The sequence below is a fragment of the Uloborus diversus genome, chromosome 2, assembly GCF_026930045.1.
Source record: "Uloborus diversus isolate 005 chromosome 2, Udiv.v.3.1, whole genome shotgun sequence".
NCBI lineage: Eukaryota > Metazoa > Arthropoda > Arachnida > Araneae > Uloboridae > Uloborus > Uloborus diversus.
In genome coordinates this window covers 196,859,516-196,880,124 of record NC_072732.1, presented here as the reverse complement: position 1 = coordinate 196,880,124, position 20,609 = coordinate 196,859,516, and the positions used below count along the sequence as shown (strand labels likewise).

The 20,609-nt window shown below is 30.9% G+C and overlaps 1 protein-coding gene across 1 annotated transcript in view; it reads left to right on the top strand.

Moving 5' to 3' along the window:
• LOC129217610 (uncharacterized) overlaps window positions 1-20,609 on the top strand; it is a 197,504-nt gene that overhangs the window by 163,026 nt on the left and 13,869 nt on the right. Inside the window, exons 2-3 of the mRNA XM_054851939.1 lie at window positions 5,537-5,742; window positions 12,561-12,696. Of these exons, the coding sequence (XP_054707914.1) occupies window positions 5,537-5,742; window positions 12,561-12,696 (342 nt within the window). The remainder of the gene's footprint in view (window positions 1-5,536; window positions 5,743-12,560; window positions 12,697-20,609) is intronic.

The window sequence follows — 20,609 nt, the reverse complement described above, 5'->3', positions numbered from 1 at the left end:
TACCATGTATTAAAAGAAATATTTCTAATGTCAAGAACACTATTTCTTTTGTGCGCCAAATACAAAAGGTTAAACCAATTAAAGAAGTAATTTCAAAGACGTGTTAACAGAGATAATTTGACTAACAAATTTTTCTTTTCATTCCGATGTTTTAAGGCGATAAGAGGCTTTTCATATGAGTAAAAATTGGTCAAACAGTTTTTCGTTTATTACATTTCTAAAAACTAGACCTTTAGCTGAACCGTTAAAAAAATTAATCGGTGGAAAACTGGCGAAGTTATGATACTTTTTGTAAGAGTCACACTCCTTTGTTTACTAAAAATGCATACAAAAATGCGTGTGTAAAAATGCATATAATGTTTTAATATTTATTACTTATACCATTTCAAGTGACGCACAAGACCTTATTTGTGGCGAATTTCTATTAAAAATTAGAAAATGTTGATTTTTTAAAAACTAAGTTTTCGACATAATTACAAAATTCAAACCATTCCATGGTAATAATTTTTTTTTTTTAAATTGCTTAAAATTTTGTGCAAGTATTTAAGAGGTTTGTTAAAATTTTGTGGGGAAACATTTTTCTGTTTAGTTAGTTTTGTGGCATATATTTGCTATATTTTACTGAACAATGGACATATTTTACCGAAAACGTCTAGTTTTTGGCTATTTTTCCCATTATTTATCTTTACAACAAAAGTTTGAGAAAAGTACTTCTAACATTCTCTTTTCCGTTTTTATTACGTATCATATTTAGATAGTACTTTATAACGTTGATGAAATTTCATACTCTAGGAGTAATATGAAAAAAGCATTTTAAAATCAAAATTTAAATTAAAAAAAATAAATTTTAAAATAATTCAATGAAATTTTAATTTTGAGTTAATATTACCATCATATAACTATGCTGAAAATTTCAAAGAAATTCATTGAAAATTATTTTTAAAAGAATTGAAACCCCCTTATTGCCTTAACACAGAAATTTTGTTTTGGGTAAAAAAAATTCTTAAAACACACACAAACTAAATAAAATTTAAAAATAAGAAACGAAGCGCTAAGCGTTTTATTTCCTACCCATAAAAAACCTCTCTTTTATTTTTCATACAAATAATTTAGCTACATGTAGTTTTTCCTTTTGCTTTATTCATTTAAATTTTATTATTTATTTATTTTTTACTATTAAAAATTAAAAAAAAAAAAAACTGAAATATTTTTTTTTTGTAGTGAATCTTTTCACTTATTTTTCCCTTTTCAGATTCGAAACTGTGTGTCATTAGAAATGCATTTTTTTCGATTTTAGTTCTACAACATTTTTTTCAGTCGAACATAAATTAAGCAATATGCCTAAGATTCTTATTTGAATATCAATTTGCAATTAAAAATATTGTTTTTTCTACAAGAGTAAGATACATTTTGTTTTTAAAAAAATGTATTTATATGTTAACATTATATGCGTTAAAAAATTGCAACCTAAGCCAGTTAGAGAAAAACATTCCAGTGCTCCAAAATTTATGTATGTTTAGGAAAAATAGTCTCGTTTAGTTCTAGACGGAACTTCCTTCATCGCAACTTTTCATTGAAAAATCAATGCTTGATTTAAGCTTTGAATATCATACGTGTTTGTTGCTTACGGCTAGTAATTGCTTGTAAAGCATATTTTCTATCAACTCAAAAAACAAATGGTACTATGAAATATTTATTTAGATCTTTTCTAAGTCCTCAATTTTTGAGGTTCTTCCAATACAGGGAACACTTTCTTGTATTTAGTACAGGACTCTTTCGCCAGATCCTGAAATGAGTTTTTACCACTTTTTTAACAAGTAGAGCCAAAATAATTTTAATCACATGTTCCTCCTTGGATTTCTCTGTGCAGGTTTTACTGCTTTGGTACCCCCAACTAAAGAACCCGTATTGACATTCTCAATTACCATTCTGATAGACCGCTTCCGGTTCATGGAAAACTTGAATCGATCCTCTGATCTATACTGCCATGAGCAGGGTAAAGGAAAGTAACTGCATTTTTTTTTCATTTTTTGGCATTTTTGTCATCTGTTGTACTTTAGCTGTATTGTACAAGCTTGCTTATTAGCTTTCCACTGAAAAAAATTGGCCAAAAAGCGTCAAATTTCAACATTTCCCTATTCATAGTACTGAACCAACACAAAATTCTTCAAATATCTCCCAAACTCATTTCTGTTTCCACTGCCGTTTACCTGCACACGTTAGTATACCAGTTACAATGATATATGTTAACAATGGTTTCCAAGTTTTAAGATAACATTTTGCGCCACATGTTTTATATAAGTGCCAGTTTTAAGACATAATTCAATTTTGCATTTGACAGCATTTATGTAGGCAAATATTTGTTACACTTGCATTCACTTGTTACGTCTTGCAAAGGCTTTTGTTTTCAAATTGCACTATTTAGTAATTATGTAATTATTTTATTAATAATGTGTGTGTGGTTTGTTTTTACAGTAATGTTTTTTTTCTCCCAAAAGAGCCCTTATATAGTGAAAAGCTTTTGGCTTTTGTTGGATGTCTTTTCACCCATAAGCTCATTCATTTTGCATTGAAACAGGCGTTCCTTGTAACGACAAAACACCTATCTGCAGTAATCTGCAATTCGTGTTTTTTGAAGTTACTATTTCTTATTTTATTTGTTACGCACAAAGGTATTTATTCAACTTAGCAATTATATATTTTCTTCGGTGTCCCCCAGTTTTTCCGACACAAAATTTCCTTCCCCCTCTTTTCAGTTTTAATCATACCTTTTGAACTTTTAAAGGCTATTATAAAGACGATTAGCTTATGCATTATAGATAATCATCATTACATTATCATGTAATAAAAATGAAATCGAAAATTCCAAAATTCAAATAGTTTATATAAGCAGTTGTTTCAACCTCTGTATTGATTTTCAACAGTGTTTATTCTAATGCCTAGCATTTTGTAGCTTTCTCAATTTTGCGTATTAAAGGTTTTTTGATGCTTCACTTTATGAGGTAAAATAGCAAAAATAATAATAAGCTTGCAAAATTAACATTAAGATAGTTATTTTTTATGCATTCATAGTAAATTGCTTACACATTGGATTACCCCCTTGAAAGCAAGGAAAAAAGTGGCAGAAAAAAGCTATTTATGATTTATCGAAGTAAATGTATAAAAAAATATCAGAGAGCAAAATTAACCATTTTATTTCGTGGCATTTAGGATTGGTAGAAAAAGTTTTTAAAAAAAATGAATGTTCCAGTGTTATTATTTCGCCGATGAATTGCTTATACGTTTTAATTATTTCACTTTTCTCATCTTTTGGAAATCATTAGATTTTTTAGGAGCTATTTGCGCTTAATTATGTTTTTTTTCGATTATTCAACTTAATTTGTAACAATAAAAGCGTGACTATTTGCTGATTTCTTAACTCTCATGCTTAGGTATTGTTACGATAATTTTTCTTGATGAGATTTTTTTAAACGAAGAAATTATCATACACCTCAATAGGTAATTTCTCAGATGCATTAAAAGCCGCATAAAGCTATTAGTCAAGCCATTTGAATGTTTTTTTCCCTACCTTAAAGAGCTAATTCTATCTCATTTCAATTAAATAAATTGTATCTTGCGTAAAAAATTAAGAATATTTGCAGTAAGTAAAAGAAAACGATACGTTTATTGAGAATTTTATTTCTTTATTTATTTATTACTTTTAAACTGTGCCGAGTAAAATTGTTCTTGTTTTCGATTTGATACTTATCTGATTTTATTTGAGGAATTTATGGGACATTTTTTTTTACATTTTAATCAGTAATTTTTACGTTAATCAAACGAAAAACATTGATGTGGATACAAAAACAAAAATGCAAAAATTTGTTACTCATTCATTTATTCATTAATTTTTTTAACGGTCGGGAAAAAATATAAACTAATACCTAAAAACATAACTGGAAAGAAAACTTTACGTTTTTCATGATTGTATTTAACTGACAATGAGCGTTTTAAATGTTACGTCAAAATGCGATGATAGCACAAAATGTTTGCATAATGGTTTAACCGACATTTTAAATCAATAACCATTCAAGAAAAAAATCGTACCTTTTTTGTTAAATTTTTTTAGTAACTATTTATGCTTATTACACTTTTTAGAATGTATGATTTTTTTTCTTTTGTTCACCTTTGCATTGTCATAAAAAAAATCAATTCAAGATTTTACTGCGAATTTACCTTCTTTCTAAGCAAATGTTGATGAAAATTATTTTATTTTCTATCGGGTCTGAAGAGATTTTTTTAAATGTATTCTTTTTAAGCGCTCAGCTCGTTTTGCGATCGAGTAGACATTATTTTAGAAAGAAATGAGACATTGACTAAAATAAATTCGCTTAACCCGTTCCTAGTGATATTTTTCTCTGCATTTGTAACATAAATTTACAAGTTAAAAATGTAAACGAAAATCATGTCTTTTTTAAAGGAGTAATCATACTTCAAAACGCGCATTAAGATTTCGGGAACAAACCATTTGAAAGGTAAAGTCAGAACAAACAACGTAAGTAGAAGCACAAATTTGTAAATTACCGCAGACACGTGTTTCGGCTTTACAGGGAACGCCTTTTTCAATGCAAAAAATAATGAGCTTATGGATGAAAAGACATCCGACAAATCGGATGTCTTTACAAATACAATTACACGAAGCGGTAATTTACAAATTTGTGCTTCTACTTACGTTGTTTGTTCTGACTTTACTATTCAGCACAAAGGTATTTATTTATCTTATCATTTGAAAGGTATTTTCAAGATGGCAATATGTACGAATGAAGAATCATTATGTACATATTTCTTGTAAGTAAAATACTTAAGTTATCTATAACACACATAGCATGCATAGACTAATTTTTCCTTAACTCCGATATTTTATACCTCAGATTTTGTGGATTTTCTTTTGTAGTTTTATACAAATCCAAACCAAGAAAATCTACCTTTTAAGGCCGTGTGTCAGAAATTCGTTACGTTTAGCGTCGTTTGTATCACTGCACCACCAAAACGGAAAAATACTTATTGTTGCTGCGTTGGTTCGCTGCCATGCTATTGCCACGTCACTACATTTATTATAGTAATAAATATGTCTAATATTTATACGGTCACTAGAAACGTGCAAGGAAAATTAATGGGAAAATAATGACAAGTTGTAAATCGGTGCTTCCAAAGACTCGGACTAAAACAACTGACCTTGTTTTACAAGAGATCTCACAACCTTTTTCCGGTGGAAGCTAAACCTACATATTTTTACACGTTATGTTCCCAGAAGTCATCAGTTTACGAACTTTCAGCTTTCTTGGACCACTGTTTCGCGAAATTGTGAAACTAAGAATAAACACGCATAAAAAATATCAGCTATGAGCATGAAATAAATGGGTAGATGTTTGCAATTGACAACTGAGGTAAATATAATGGTTTAATGAAAAAATGCCATAAGACGAGTACTATGAAAAGTTAATGATATAGTATTTACATTACAATTTTTCGAATTACTTTTTTTTCTCTATTTTAGGTGTTTCATCATTGAAATTAAGAGAATTCAGTGTTCCTGCTGTTGTGATGCGAGGAGATGCTGTAAGGCTGAATTGCTCTTATGACTTAGAGCGGGATAAGTTATATTCCATTAAGTGGCACAAAAACAATGTGGAATTTTACAGATATCTACCTGAAGATACGCCACCTGGCCAAAAGTACGAGCTTGCTGGTATTCATTTAGACGTAAGTGAATGGTTTATATTTCATTCAAATAAAATGTACTTCAAAACACAATTTTTAGAAACGGCAAAGATGGAAAATATTGAATGCTGGGAATTGGGAAAAAGTCGAACTGTTCAATCGGATTCTCCACTTTTCTTATTTTTTTTTCTTAAACTAACTAAAGAGTTTTGATTTCCAATATCAAATTTGAATTAAACAGCTAATGGAAAATTTTATTTTCTTTTATTTTGATAAAGACAATTTTCTAAATTTCAAGAGGAAAAAACTCAAAAATGTATGACAACGGATCGATATAAAGTCAAGCCTTCTAAATTTCAAGTAATTGCTTCTTTCTTTTCCATTTGACAAGAAAACTTTTTATACAAAATTCGCCAATGCTTTGACTATTTTTTAGATCATGAGTATTTTCCTATATATTTCGAAGATTTCTTTTTCGCATTATACTTCGTACACAATTTGCAAATGTAGGTTATTTTTAGCGAGATCAAAAAGAAGATGGTATGAAAATTCAATGGATGACGAAAAAATCGAGGCGAGAAATTTTGTGAAAAACCAAGCCTTTCAAACATATGTGTAGTATACTTTTTCTTACTGAGCTTTTTACCTGAAGGTAATTTGGAAAAAAAAAAAAAACATCTAATTAAACTCGTTACTTTCATAACAAATCTGTTGTGTTACTTTTTATTGGTAGGGTTTTTATTTCTCGTATACTTCTTATTACTCATACATGAAAAAGAACTTTTTCTTTAACCTTCTTTCCCGTAAAAGTAAGAGAGACAGAGAGAAAAAAAAAGCTTAAGAGAAGAATTAATGCTTGATAAAACTATCACTAAAAATGAAAAAAAATAATCTAAATTAAATAATTAAATATTGAAAGTGAAATACAGTGAAACTTCGGTAAGTCGAAGTTGCAGGGAATGCGAAAATATTTCTAGTTAACGAAAATTCGGCTTTTCGAATATTAAAACAAGATTATAGAATAAAATATCACAACTGAAACTCATTAAATGTATAATATCAATCAAAAAGATGAGAGAAAAATATGTCAAAGATAATATCGTCACCTCAAAGCAGGGAAAGGACATTTTACTGTTATTCATGGGATTAGGAGTCTCACTGTTGCTCTGAGGTGACGGTATATTTGACATAACTAATGTATCATATAATTATATAAATTCAAGAGCTTTTTAGGGTGGGAAACAAATTTATAATTTTATTAAGGAAATAAAATATTTCACTTGCTAAAAGCAAAGATATTTAAGAAACATCGGTTATCGAACATGTTTGAGGAGAAATTTGTTCTTCATTAAATAGTCCTTGGACACTTATTAAGCATCAAAGAGGGAGTCGGACGGGGGATTCTTACCCCTCTCCCCCAATCGAACCATTTTTTCGATTTTTTAAATTGTTGAAAACTTGGAGGTATCGCATTTGAATAAAGTCGACTTTTTCTTAGTAGAATTAAATTTTAAATTTTCTTTTAGCTGGGGTGTTTGTGATCCAAAATTTCCGAACATTTTGGGTTGCCGTTTCTGAAAATTTTGAACTGACAACACATTCTAAAACTGAAAATCATTAATAATAAAAATCTTTTTAAAGTGTTTTTTTCTATTACTCAATTATTTAAATGAGTTTTGTATTCATATTTGAAGAATTTTTACAAGGGAAGGGGGATTCATACCGTCTTCCGAAAATTTTACTTTAGTCCAATTTTACCCCTTGTCTTATCCAATGTCAAAATACTATCCCAAACGCTTGGGAATCAATGAGACGATACCAGCATCGTTCGATTTCGATAACGAAATAAAAATGCCAGTCTTGGAAAGACCAACATCTTCATAGAATAAAGCGAAATCTCTTAAATAGCTCTTCCGTCCAGTACTCCCCCCCCCCCTCCCTTTTTTTCGCAAAAAGTAGAATTTTTCCATTATCAAAAGCATATGTTTATTTCCTACTGAAAGAAATGCTGAAAGCAATTTAAACCAGATGAAAAGGAAAAAAAAAAAAAAAAAAACTTGCCAAATTATATGCAAATAGTCTATTTCAGAGATTTGTTAGATCCACCTTGTGCAGAGGCTTTTTGATGCAATGCAATGGAGCAGATTTCATTCTTTTTGTTCATATTTTTTTGGGTAGCAAAAAAAAAAACACGATTTCGACTAATAGAGTTAGGTTAGCAAAGAAAGTTTGACGACCGTCATGAAATAAATTTCGACTCTTCCAATATTTCTAGTCGACGAAACTCGGCTTATTGAAATTAAATTACCCTGATTCTCTATTCAGTTAGATGGAAATAAATATTCACTTCGGCTTATCGAACTTTTCGGCTCATCGAAGTATGACTTACCGTAGTTTCTCTGTATTGGAGAGTAGAGTTTTAACGTGAGGATGTTTGTCAGTCTATCCACTGAAATAACTTTTGAGTGAATCGTCCGACTCGAAAAACTCGGAACCCGAATCAACTTCCAATCAAAACGTTTCAGGCAAATTCACAAAATTTTATATTTTGATGAAGATAATAGATTATAAAAAACGATAACACTAAACAATACTCGAAAGTCGTTGGGCATACACACGTGTTTTAACGGACGCTTTGTTATTACCAACAACTGTACTTAACGTAGAATACGCTACCATGGACAACGAGAAAGAAAGAAAGCGATAATAGTGCATGTGCGACTTTTCGTCACACAAAAAAAAAACAACTGCGTCACTTCCGTCACACAAAAAGATAGCGGATGAGAAATTGAAAGCCCTCTCTTAAAGTGTTTCATTAAAAATGATAATAAAAAACGGCTTACAAAAGTCTATTTTAGATGAACTGAGGTTTGGACAACTGAAATATATTTATTTTTCTTTGTATCTCAAACATGTAACTTACAAATCATTGTAAATTACAACATGGAAATAATTTTGTAGTAATTTCAGTAAAGTATCCTTAAATTGACTACACAATATCGCTCTTGTTGTTAAAATAAGATATCTTGACTAAAAAAATTTCGTTTTCGGTATAACTAACGATATCTATAGAGTTAATATTTTTTAACGTCGAAGTTTATCAATGAATTCCAATATAAAGATTCTTGATAAAACTAACCCTACATTTTAATAAGAAAATGTTCGCAAAAATCACGAATTTGGATCTGAAAGGCAAATGTTTATCATCTTCGACACTGCATGTCTTCGTCAGGTGGTATTTCAGAAATATTTCAGTAATGTATCGCTTTCCTCTAAATAACGAGCTTAGAAAAATCCACTTATAATGTATTGGATTTTGTTGCGAAATTTTTACTAATCAATAAATACATATGAGCAGAAAAAGTTTAAGTGAAAAAGTATTGCAAAAAATATCGGACATAAACATAAGTATTGTTTTTTTGACTATGGTAAGGAAGTATCAAAGTCTCTTGCGGATAAAAATAAAGAAAATACTTATTTGCAAAATGGCCTCCGAGAATCCGTTGAAGTATAATGAAATTAGTTTCGCAAATGAGCTGAATATGCGATCTTATATTTGCTTCAAGACGTAAAACAATGTTTGGGTTTCATGTTTTTTTTTTCTTTTTTCAATGAAGAGATGATAAAAAAGAGATCAAAACAAGGGATCTTCTAAAACGATCAAGAATAAACTCTCTACAAGAACAGTTTACGGACAGTTTGAAACATTTTCGTACGAATGTGGTCATTTAAACACACGAATGGACTTAACCCACAATTTGAGTTATGAAATGAATGAAAAGAATAATCAGCTAGCCTGCTGTCTGTTATCTCATATTATTTGTCTAGAAGAACGAAGAAGAACAAACATTTTTCATGTGCATCTTGACACACACGCACACTTGCAATTATTTTAAGTTAATTTTTAATGATATACTATACAAAATTTTATAAAGGAACGAAGGTTTTCTCAGATCGAACTTTCTGTAGGCATCTGTAAACTGATTTTTCTTCAGTGTTCTTTGATAGGTTGTTTAATAAATGTACCCCGGAGCTCAGGTTTTAAACTTTATTTCTTCTTCTCTTCAACCAAAAAAAAAAAAAAAAAACCGCAAAACCAAAATATTAAAATAAATACTAAAAGTTAATGTTACGGATTAAAAAGAAATAAAGAAAAAAAATAATGAAAACATTGTGTTTCTACAGGTATCCCAGAATACCATGTATAACTTTGGAGGGGAGCTAGAGAATGCGATGGCTAGCGAGAATTATATCGGAACATGTAAAAGTGATCCGTAAACGTAGTTTTTAGTGTTAAAATAAATACTAAAAGTTAATGTTACGGATTTAATAATAATAATAAAAATGAAAACATTGTGTTTCTACAGGGTGTCCACGATTACCATGCGTAATTTTGGAGGGGAGTTATAGAATGCGGTGGCTAGCGAGAGTTATATCGGAACATGTGGCCGAAAGTTCAGTGCTGACGTGCTACATGCACACGAAGCAGAAACAATTTGATGCGAAACAAGTTACAAATTTATTGCACAGGGCTAATTTCACACATCATTTTAGTTTTTAAAGAAGGTTCAAAGCTGATGTTAAAATTTACGACATGTAGCAATAATACACGCTTCGCAACGTCAACACAGCCATCGATGAAATCTATTGAAAATAGTTTGTCATTGCGACGACCGATCCTCTGTCATTGAGACGCGTGCAATATTGCTATAGACCGGAAATTTTAACAAAGACTTCAAGCCTTGCTTCAAAATTGAAATGTTGTGAGAAATCGTCTTTGTGCAACACATTTGTAACCGTTTCGCATGCGTCTGTTTCTGGGTTCGTGTGCATGTAGCTCGTCAGTGCTGTGTATCCGGTCATATGTTCCAGCATAATTCTTGCTTGCCTCCATGCTCTCTATATCCCCTGCAAGCTTACATTCTGGGATAACATGGTTATATGGGGTGTCTGGGGGTATAATACGGTCACTTACATCAAATTATAAAACTGAATAATTTTAAAGCTCCAATGGTCAAGAAATCAATATTTGCAAATTACACAAATATATTGGTATTGGTCATCAACATGTGACTAGTATATTATTCGAGCGTAGTAGAAATTGTTGTAATTCGTCATAAGAAGATATAAGAAATGTTCACAGTAGAAACACGAAATATTTTAGTCAATACATTTTTGATAACTTTCAGTGAATCGTATTTCATTACTTCAAAATGATCTTTAGAGCTTACTTGGCTTTTTTTCTGGCTTTCAGAACTAATAATTTCGTTATTTTTTTATACAAATCCTTCGTCTCTTTTATCTTTATTTTATTATACTATTTATCTTTACTTTGATTTTTTACTTTTAATAGCATTGTTTTTAATTTTATTTTTTAATAAATAAGTAGCTGAGATAACTGAAAGTATCTTATTATTTGCGTTACTGCAGCTTGATCAGCATATTGCATCTACGTCACAGCCCATTATTTTCTTTTTGTGTTTTGATCGTAATTTCGCACCATATTAAACCTTCAAACATGTGTTTAGAATCTATAATAGTATAACAATAAATACAGAATGGAACCGTGACACATTCTACCCCTCCCCTTTCTAATGATGCGTTAACCTCGACACTGTAACGCACTTAGAGCTAGAAAGTAGATCAAGTTACTGCGTTTAGAAGATTTGAGAATAATTACGGTATTATCGTCAAAAAAAGTATTCAGTTTGAATGGAAATTTTTGACCAGTTTCAAATTTCAACAGAAATACAAAACGGTTGTGAATCAGTTCGCAACCTTATTCCGAAATGAGCACTTAAAAAATGTGTGCCTCTGTTTACGTACTGCTTACTAAAGGTTTTTTAATAATTTACCCACAATTCTGAGATCAACTAGTTCAAAAAGCGATATGCGGTTTGACCATGCAATTTCATTGTCTCAATTTTCCCTTCATATTTTTATTGTTATTTTAATGAATTTATTAATACCAAAACGTAAACACTGTATCCTTTATATCAAAAAATTCAGTTGTCTAAGTGTTTTCATCTTTTTTTTTTTTTTTTTTTTTTTTTTGAGCAATCACATTGCTTGTTGTTCTCACTTGACTGTTTTGAATTCCTATGATTTTATTTCCCCCCCCCCCCCCGCCTCCCTCTGCCGCACCACCGTCGACCGGCCTCACGATGCTACTCCTCTAGCGAAAACCGTCTACAGGTTGCGTCCATATCCTACATACATACACACACCTACACACACATAGACCCACCTACACACACCTATACACATACACACACATACGCACCCACACATACCCACACAATCATGCCTGCACACTGTCACAAACACACACACACATACTTACATACATACACACACACCTACAAACACACAAGCATACATTCACACACACACACTCGTGATTTCGAAAAACATAATTTGAATTCAAAATGTCAAAATTCATATTAATTTTTATTTCTTTCTTTCTTTTTTTTCCAGCTAAGCCGAAGTAGTGAAGGCAACATTTACATGAGCAAAATCGATGTGAATTCACAACGCACATACACATGCGAAGTTTCAACAGAGGCTCCATTTTGAATCAATTCTTAGCCTTATTCCGAAATAAGCACTTAAATATGTGTTTCTGTTTACGTACTACTTACTAAGGTTTTCTAGTAATTTACCCGCAGTTCTGAGATCAACCAGTTCAAATAGCGATATACGGTTTAATCATGCAATTTCATAGTCTCAATTTTCCCTTCATACTTTTGTTGTTATTTTAATGAATTCATTTATGCCAAAATGTAAAAACATTGCATCATTTGTATCAAAAAGTTCAATGTTAATTTCTAAGTGTTTTCGTCTTTCCTTTTTTTTTCCAGCTAAGCCGAAGTAGTGAAGGCAACATTTACATGAGCAAAACAGATGTGAATTCGGAGGGCACATACACATGTGAAGTTTCCACAGAAGCTCCATTTTTCCAAACAGTTAAAGGTGAAAGAGAAATGAGGATATATGGTATATTTCAGTTTAATTTTATCAGCGTAATATTGTTTTATATTGTAACTACATCTATATTTACGTCATGTGCAACAAATAATATTTCACCAAAATCATTAACTTGCACAATATGGTTAAAGAACAATGTTTGTTTAGAGATTGTGTCAGCTTTGTTGCTACAATCAGTTTTTTTTTTTTTTTTTTTTTGAAAAAAAAAAAAGAAAACAGATACAGCAGCAATTATATATGTAATGTTTTAAGATTGTTACGTATTTTTATTCTATTTGTTTAAGGTATTTACAGGAAAAACTGTATCTTATAAGTAGTAAAGTGGTAATTTTAAGCACAAAAAATAATAAGAACCCTGCAACTTTGAACACTTTTGTAATACTTAGACAAAAGGCCTTCTTTTGATCCTTATGTTCATATTTTTTTTTTCTACCAATTACGGTCCTGTGATGGCATATAACATTTTTTCTCATTGGCGATTACAATCATTTTTAAAAATTTCAACTACATGTTTTTATAAATACAACTATACAAATCATTATATTTTTCTCAATCCAAGTATTTCTCGTAGACACTTTTTACACCTTTGTAACCAAAATTAAAAAAAATTGTCTCAAGTTCAGAGCGTATTTGTAATTTCTCAAATTTGTGAATAAATAAGTTAAACTAAGCTGGTTAAGTAGAAATGAAAGAGCACAAATAAGGCAGAAGTATGTGTCTGAGATGAAGTATAATAAAAATTCAAACTAATGCTCCTCAGTTAACGGTAGGTAACCAAAGTTTGTTCCATAGTTAAAAATGAAATTTTTGCCTTTTTTTTTTTTTTTTTTTTTTTTTTTACAAATTATTAAACTTGCCCACGCAACTGAATCATTGAAGTTTAACTCACATTACCTAAAATGGCTTTTTTTCGCGTTTATCTTGTAGCATAATTTATTTTTTACTGTTGAAATACTAACAAGTGTACCTGTTCTCAAAATAAATCTCGACAAAATATCCCAAGTTAGGCTACTGTTCCAAGTATGGGCACTGAATTTCTTTAAAAATCTTATATTTTGTTTCGACCAAAAAAAAAAAAAAACTATTTGAGTAAAAGAACCAATGATCGCTTTTCATTTATTTTTAAAAGTATCTCACAACCTTTAGCAAAGTTTATTTAAAACTATTTCTTTTACTTAAAGTTACACATTTCTGTATAATCAGAACAAACGCTTCCACGAAAATATCGTATTTATGAATTAAAAAAAATACCTTTTTAGTATTTGCTGCTAAGATCTTTTTTATTTCAAAATGGGACTGAATTTTATATTTTATCGGCCCCTTATCTCATCTTAGCTCCCCTTCGTTTTTCTACCACCCACCTGGGAGTAATATTTTTTCCCTTCATTTTCCAGACAACTAATATCTTCCAAATCAATTCCCTAGCTTTATTATTATAAACGTTGGAGACAAAAAATGTTTAGTATTTGCAAATTGTTATTCATATTCTACCGGTTTTTTTTTAATTCATAGAAGAAGTGATAAAGGTTGAATGCGGTGAAAACAGCTATAAACAAAGTATGTTTTTTTTTTAATTAATATTTCAAGATTTTTCACAACAGTTATTCCGATCTTAGCAGCAGAAACCAAGGCATGAACATTACAATTTAAACTATTTTTGTTGGTATTGTATCATGTTAATAAATTCATTTAGCAGGAATTTCCCCCTTCCCTGCATTTTGGGATGCAACCTACAGTCTGACCGCAGATGAGACGGAAAAGCTAAATTCCGGTTTACAGGCGACAATCGACGCATTTATTAGTTTTCAGGAATGCCAGATTTCGCAGATGTGTGTTAGCCTCTAAGAGAAGCAAAGTCATATTAAGAGGACGAAACACGATCATCATTTTTACTTCCTTTTACAAAAAAGAAAGTATTGTATTCGCGAAAAAAATTTCACTCAAAAACCGGCCTAAATTTCCATTTTGCTCACCTACGAATGATTGTTGTTTTTTTTTTTTTTTTTTTTTTTTTCGACCCGACCAAACGTGCATATAAACTTAAGAACGTACAGACGCCCGAATTATCCATTTTGACGATTCCCGAGTTAATTACAACGCGTTTTCTCGTGAAGTCTGTACATAGGTATGCATATGCGTACGTGTGTAAGTATGTCGCATAACTCAAGAACGGTATGTCCTAGAAAGTTGAAATTTAGTACGTAGACTCCTAGCGGGTTCAAGTTGTGCACCTCTCCTTTTTGTTGCATTCGGGTGTTTCTAAAGGGGTCTTTTGCCCCTTTTTGGAGGGAAATCATTGTTAATTCCAATGTAAAGTCATGTGGTATCACCAACATTGGCCAAATTAAAACCAAATTTGAAAAAAAAAAACAAATCGCACAAATTTTTCGCCTAGATTGCGACAAAACATGGTGGCAAAAAGCTTGACGATACATCGCCTACTTTGACAAATTGCAACACCACTTGAGTTAGCATTGAAATTAACAATGATTCCCCCCCCCCCAAAAAAAAAGGTGTAAAAGACCCCCTTAAGAACATCCGAATGCAACCAAAAGGAAAGGTGCACAACTACACCTTACTAGGAGTCTACGTACCAAATTTCAACTTTCTAGGACAAACTGTTCTTGAGTTATGCGACATACATACGCACATACATACGTACATACAGACGTCACGAGAAAATGTGTTGTAATTAACTCGGGAATCGTTAAAGTGGATACTTCGGTTGCTGTACGTTCTTAGGTATATATGCACATGTGGTCAGGTCGAAAAAAAAAACAGCATACATTCGGTGTGAGAAAAATGGAAATTTAAGTCGATTTTTAAATAAAATTTTTTTGCCAATACAATAATTCCTTTTTTGTAAAAGGAAGTAAAAATACTATTTAACCTCGTTTATCCGGACTAACTAGGACCAATTACAATCCGGATGATCGAAAATCCGGTTAATATGGGAATAAGCAAAGCGAATCCTTAAATAAGCAAGTTTACTATTAACTAGTTTAAAAAGCATACTTTGTAGAAAAATTACATTTATTTGTGTGAAATAATTTTTTTTAACTGCATACATTTTAAACCAAGAGTTGGTATACTATCTTTGATTTATACGCGTGTGTTGTTTGAATAAAGTATTTTACGGGATTCACACACAGTACCCTAAATACTTCCAAAAATTCAATTTTATTTTATTTTTATATATTTTGTAACTCCATTTCAATACATTTTTAATTATACAAACTTGTTGATTAGAAGTAAGTTAAAATAAGCTTTAAAAAATGTAAACATTTGATAATTTTGATTTATAATTGTTGATGAGGTATGATTTTCCCCTTTAAATTGCAATATCTTGAAATGGTATTTGGCTCTGAAATTTTTACCCCTTATTCAATACATATAATTGCATATACTGAAGTCAAATTTTTCTCATATTCCCAAACTATTTTTTAGAGCTGATTTAGTGTTGCAAAGAGGCATTTTTTGATAAACATACAGTGACGTACACATCAGAATTAAAAAAAAAAAAAACACACAAACTAAGATTTCGTTCTGTAAAATTTTACTTCAGTATAGAGAAAGGAATATAATTCATAATTGTATCTTAGATAGATTTTCAGAAAAAGGTGCATGAACCTGTGCAAATTAACATCGACGGTATAGGGGGTACCGACTCCCCTTAAACCTTTTTTTATAAGATGCAGTGATGTTTGTTAGATTGCCAAAATTTATTGTAAAATCTATGCAAGAGCAGTACATTTAATCAAAATAAAAACCAAAAGTTCAGCGTGGCTCAAGTAGCGTACCTAAAGTTACGTTATTAATTTTAAACTATCTATTTGAACATAATTTCTTTTAAAAGCTTCAAAATTTGATACGAATTACAAAGGTCCTACCGTACATGCTTTATAAACAAAAATTAAAAAAAAAAAAAACGTTCAATTAGTAAAATTCTAAGTGAAAGGTGACATGACAAAAGGTGTACATTAATTCAAAATTTAATTTTGTAGGAAGTAAAATTTAGAGATGCAAGTAAAATTTAGAAATGCAAAAATATGCTCACAAAAATATTCGTAGATTATCTGTGATTTTTTACAACTGCTAATACTTTGTCACAAAACTGTGAGAGTTTTGAGGATTTTAAAACGCAATACTCTAAATGGTGCTACTCCAAATTATGCGTCTCGAGTTCTACCAGCATATAAAGCATAAATAAATACAAGTAATTATCTGCCCCGGAACTGAAGTACACATTTTAATTATTTCCTGAATGACTGCAATTGCTGATAAGAAATTTTTTTGGCGTAAATCGTAATTTCGCTTGATACAACTGTGAGGAACGCCAGAGATCCTACCAATATTTACAGTTTAAACGAAATAAATGTGCGTCGGTCGGTTTACATTTTGAAAGTACTACACATTAATGAATTATTTATTGAATCGTAATTAGGCTATTAACAACTCAAAGTTTTGCAATAAATGTTTCGAATTCTGAAGATGTCAAGCTCTTTCCTTAAATAGAATCGAGTCATTTTCAGGATCCGTTCATCTCATTGAAAAAAAAAATAAATAATTCGTTAACTGCTAATAATTGCAAATATTTTGAGAAAAAAAAACTGATGCAGTTTGGCGTTCTCAAGTTGTGATTTAGAAGTTAAGAAAAAGATGGGGTATAAAATTTAACTATAAAAATATTAAGTTCTTACGCATGAAGGAAAGCGTATAATAAATATAAAATGATTCATTTAAACAAAAGTCATTTGTAAAATTTGGCACTTTAGATTCTTCTTTTATGTGTGTGAAATATCACTCGGCATGTTTTTTCAAAATGAAAAAATTGATGCTTGCAATTCATTCAAACAGCTCAACAGGTATAAAGTCGTAAATAAAGTATTGCAACAAATATTGTAACCTATCATTGTAATTCTAATTAAAATGAATTGCCTAAGTTTATGATTTAAAACATGAAATGCCTATTAACAAACCTACCTAAACGCACATCATAAATAAAGAATATACATATTAAATACTTTATGTCCAGCTATACTACTCAGTTTACAACTACCTAATAAAAAATTCAAACACTCAATCCTTTTTTGCAATAATATACTATAAGGTCATTTCAAATCTAAAAACAGACATTTTAAACTAACTAGAATAAAAATAAATATTCAATACAAAAACAGCCTTACTTACTTCAAGTTCTTTGAATTAGTAGCCACGAAATCTTTTTTTCACAAGTTCTTGAAAAATTCATGATGTTTGGCACTGTTATTCAAGGTATTTTAGCACGTTTCCAATTCATTATGATTATGAATGAAACCATTGGTTAACAAGAAGTTCCGTCTAGAACTATACGAGCCTACTTTCCCGTATACCCAAACTACTTTCTAGTACCTGATCGATATTCTCAAAAGTAGCTAAAATCGCAAATTGTTTCAAACATATTTTTGCTAATTTCTAAGAATAAAGTATTCCTCACACATCTAAAAAAAAAAAAAAAAAAAAAAGCAGCACCTATTAAACAAAGCAGCTAATGCACTTTTCTCCCTTTAAAAAAATTCTTTAAGAGCTTTCAAAACGAAAAAATAATAATTAAAATTAATAAGCTTATTAAAATAAATACATCATACCAAAAAAAAATCGTTTATTTTTCCATTGTTGCCAAAAATATTTTTTTAAATGAATTAATGCACTTACCAAAATAAATAAAAACAATAAAATGTCAACTTAAAGAAATACTTTTCATTGTCAAAAAAAAAAAAAAAAATCGTCTGCGCATATCGTTATGTAGAAACATAAAGGACTTCGAGTTTATTCGCCGAAAACTGAATACCTAAATTAAAACTTAAGCGTGAAAATAAAAACAAATCATATCAACAATAATTATTTCACAGTGAAAACCATAGCTTCGGAGTCGGAGTCAATCTCATTTTGAGATAAAGGAGTCGGAGTCGAATGTCCGAGAATCGGAGTCACTCATTTGTCCTCCGTGTATAAATGTTTGCCAAAACTACAAAGTCAGAGTCGAAGTCGGGGAGTCGGAGTCGGAGTCAGGTGCCCCTAAATTCTCAGAGCCGGAGTCTGGAGTTTGGCGTCAAGAGCTATTTCCAACAAAATTTGTTTGAAGTAAATCCGCTTTCAACTACGGAATCTATACATTGACTTTCAGTTTCCCCGTAGGCGCTAATGTTAAGTTTTTTTGAACTGTTCAAAATTGAACAAAAAATAGTTCAAATCAAAAAGGGAAATATGGGAATGAGGTGTCCTCGCCGAGATCTTTCGAACAAAAAAAAAGTTTGTTCGAATCGGACTATTCATTCAAAAGTTATTAGGGGGGGACAGACAGACAGACCGACAGACATTTTTCCCCATCTCAATACCCTACTTTCCAATTTTTAATTTTTTTAAATTTATTTAATTATTTTATTTATTTATTTATTTATTTATTTTTTTTTTGTTTTGTTTTTCGCCACATTTTTAAGATGCATTAAGCCTTCTTTCATGCTTTTTTCTTCTTTTTCTGACTTTTACTCGGAAAGTAGGCTAAAAATGGATGCCACTGTGTAGAATCTTGAAATGCGCACTGCCTGACTCCCTACCAATTACAATACTTAGATCGTTGCCAAACGGATACATTAAAGTTTAAGATGCGTATTTTTCGAAGCAGGTTTCTAAAAATATTGGTGCATATATGATATGATTTTGCTTTAAAAGTATTGTATTTATCGAGGTAATTCAGGACATGTTAGCAGTTTTATTGTATTATGCAACTAAGTACTGAGTCAATTCTTTTTCTCTGTTTAATACATAAAAGTAAGGTTTCAAAGAAATTCTGGAAGGAAGCCTGTGGCAGACGTACGTCCAGGAGACGCCATAGCACCTACAGCCTTGAAATTTTAAACACAATTACGTCGAGCCACGCGGGTGTGCACCTGGGGTTTTATTTTTTTAAATTCGAATTAGTTTTTTCGTAATTCACTTTTTAAGCTCAAATTTTGCGTAAATTGCCTATTAATGCCTATTAAAGGGAAAAAATTACTTGCACATATTAATATTATATATCGTTGTAAAGGACAGAATTTTCCGCGTTCTACGCAATTTGTTTCAAGACTAACTCAAATACGGAGGGAGTTATTCGCGTTTTTAGCTTGAACTTTTTAGGGTCAGCTAAAATTTAGGCACTACTTTCTTCATAAAATCTATCCGTAAAATGCGAAGGAATTGTCCTACAGTTTTCTTTTTGACACCACTGAAAAGAGGTGTCAAAAGAGGTTTTTTTACTCCAGATCTAACTCGACCTATGGTTGAAAAACTGAGCTTCTACCTCCAAAGGAAAAAAGTTACAAGCGGTTAAAAATCAAGTTCTAATAATTCTCATCTCTATTAAAATTATTGATGTTTTATTTGGCGTTACCATAGGTACGTCGTTTCGATTCGCATGTTTCTTCTTTCCCTTATTAACAAACTCAAGGGTTTCGATTTTAACGGAAAATCTTAGACTCAACTCAATTCAAGCCCCGAGCTAAAGAGCATAATATATTACTGAGACTATGAATATACAAAACTGCAGTTTTGCAATACTCCAAGCCCCTTAGCCCTTACGGCTCTTCAAGGTGATACAAGTTATTTTGAAACCCGGGGAAGGAGTGCTTTTTGATCCAAAGGGAGCTCATAATGCGTTTTTAATCTGTTTCTTTCTAACTGATGATTTAAATCTTTGCGAATCAAATAAGATTGCGAAGCAATCTTCGGGGGTTGGTGAGCGTTAGCGAGCAGATGGCAGAGCCCCCTAGTAGGCACAAAAAAATGGTTCAGAAATTAAGTTTCGAAGTAGAAAATAAGAGATAATATACTTTTTTTTGTTTGTTTACTGCTCTAGAAATCATCACAGCATAAAGGATAACGTCAGAAAAACTTTCCTTTTT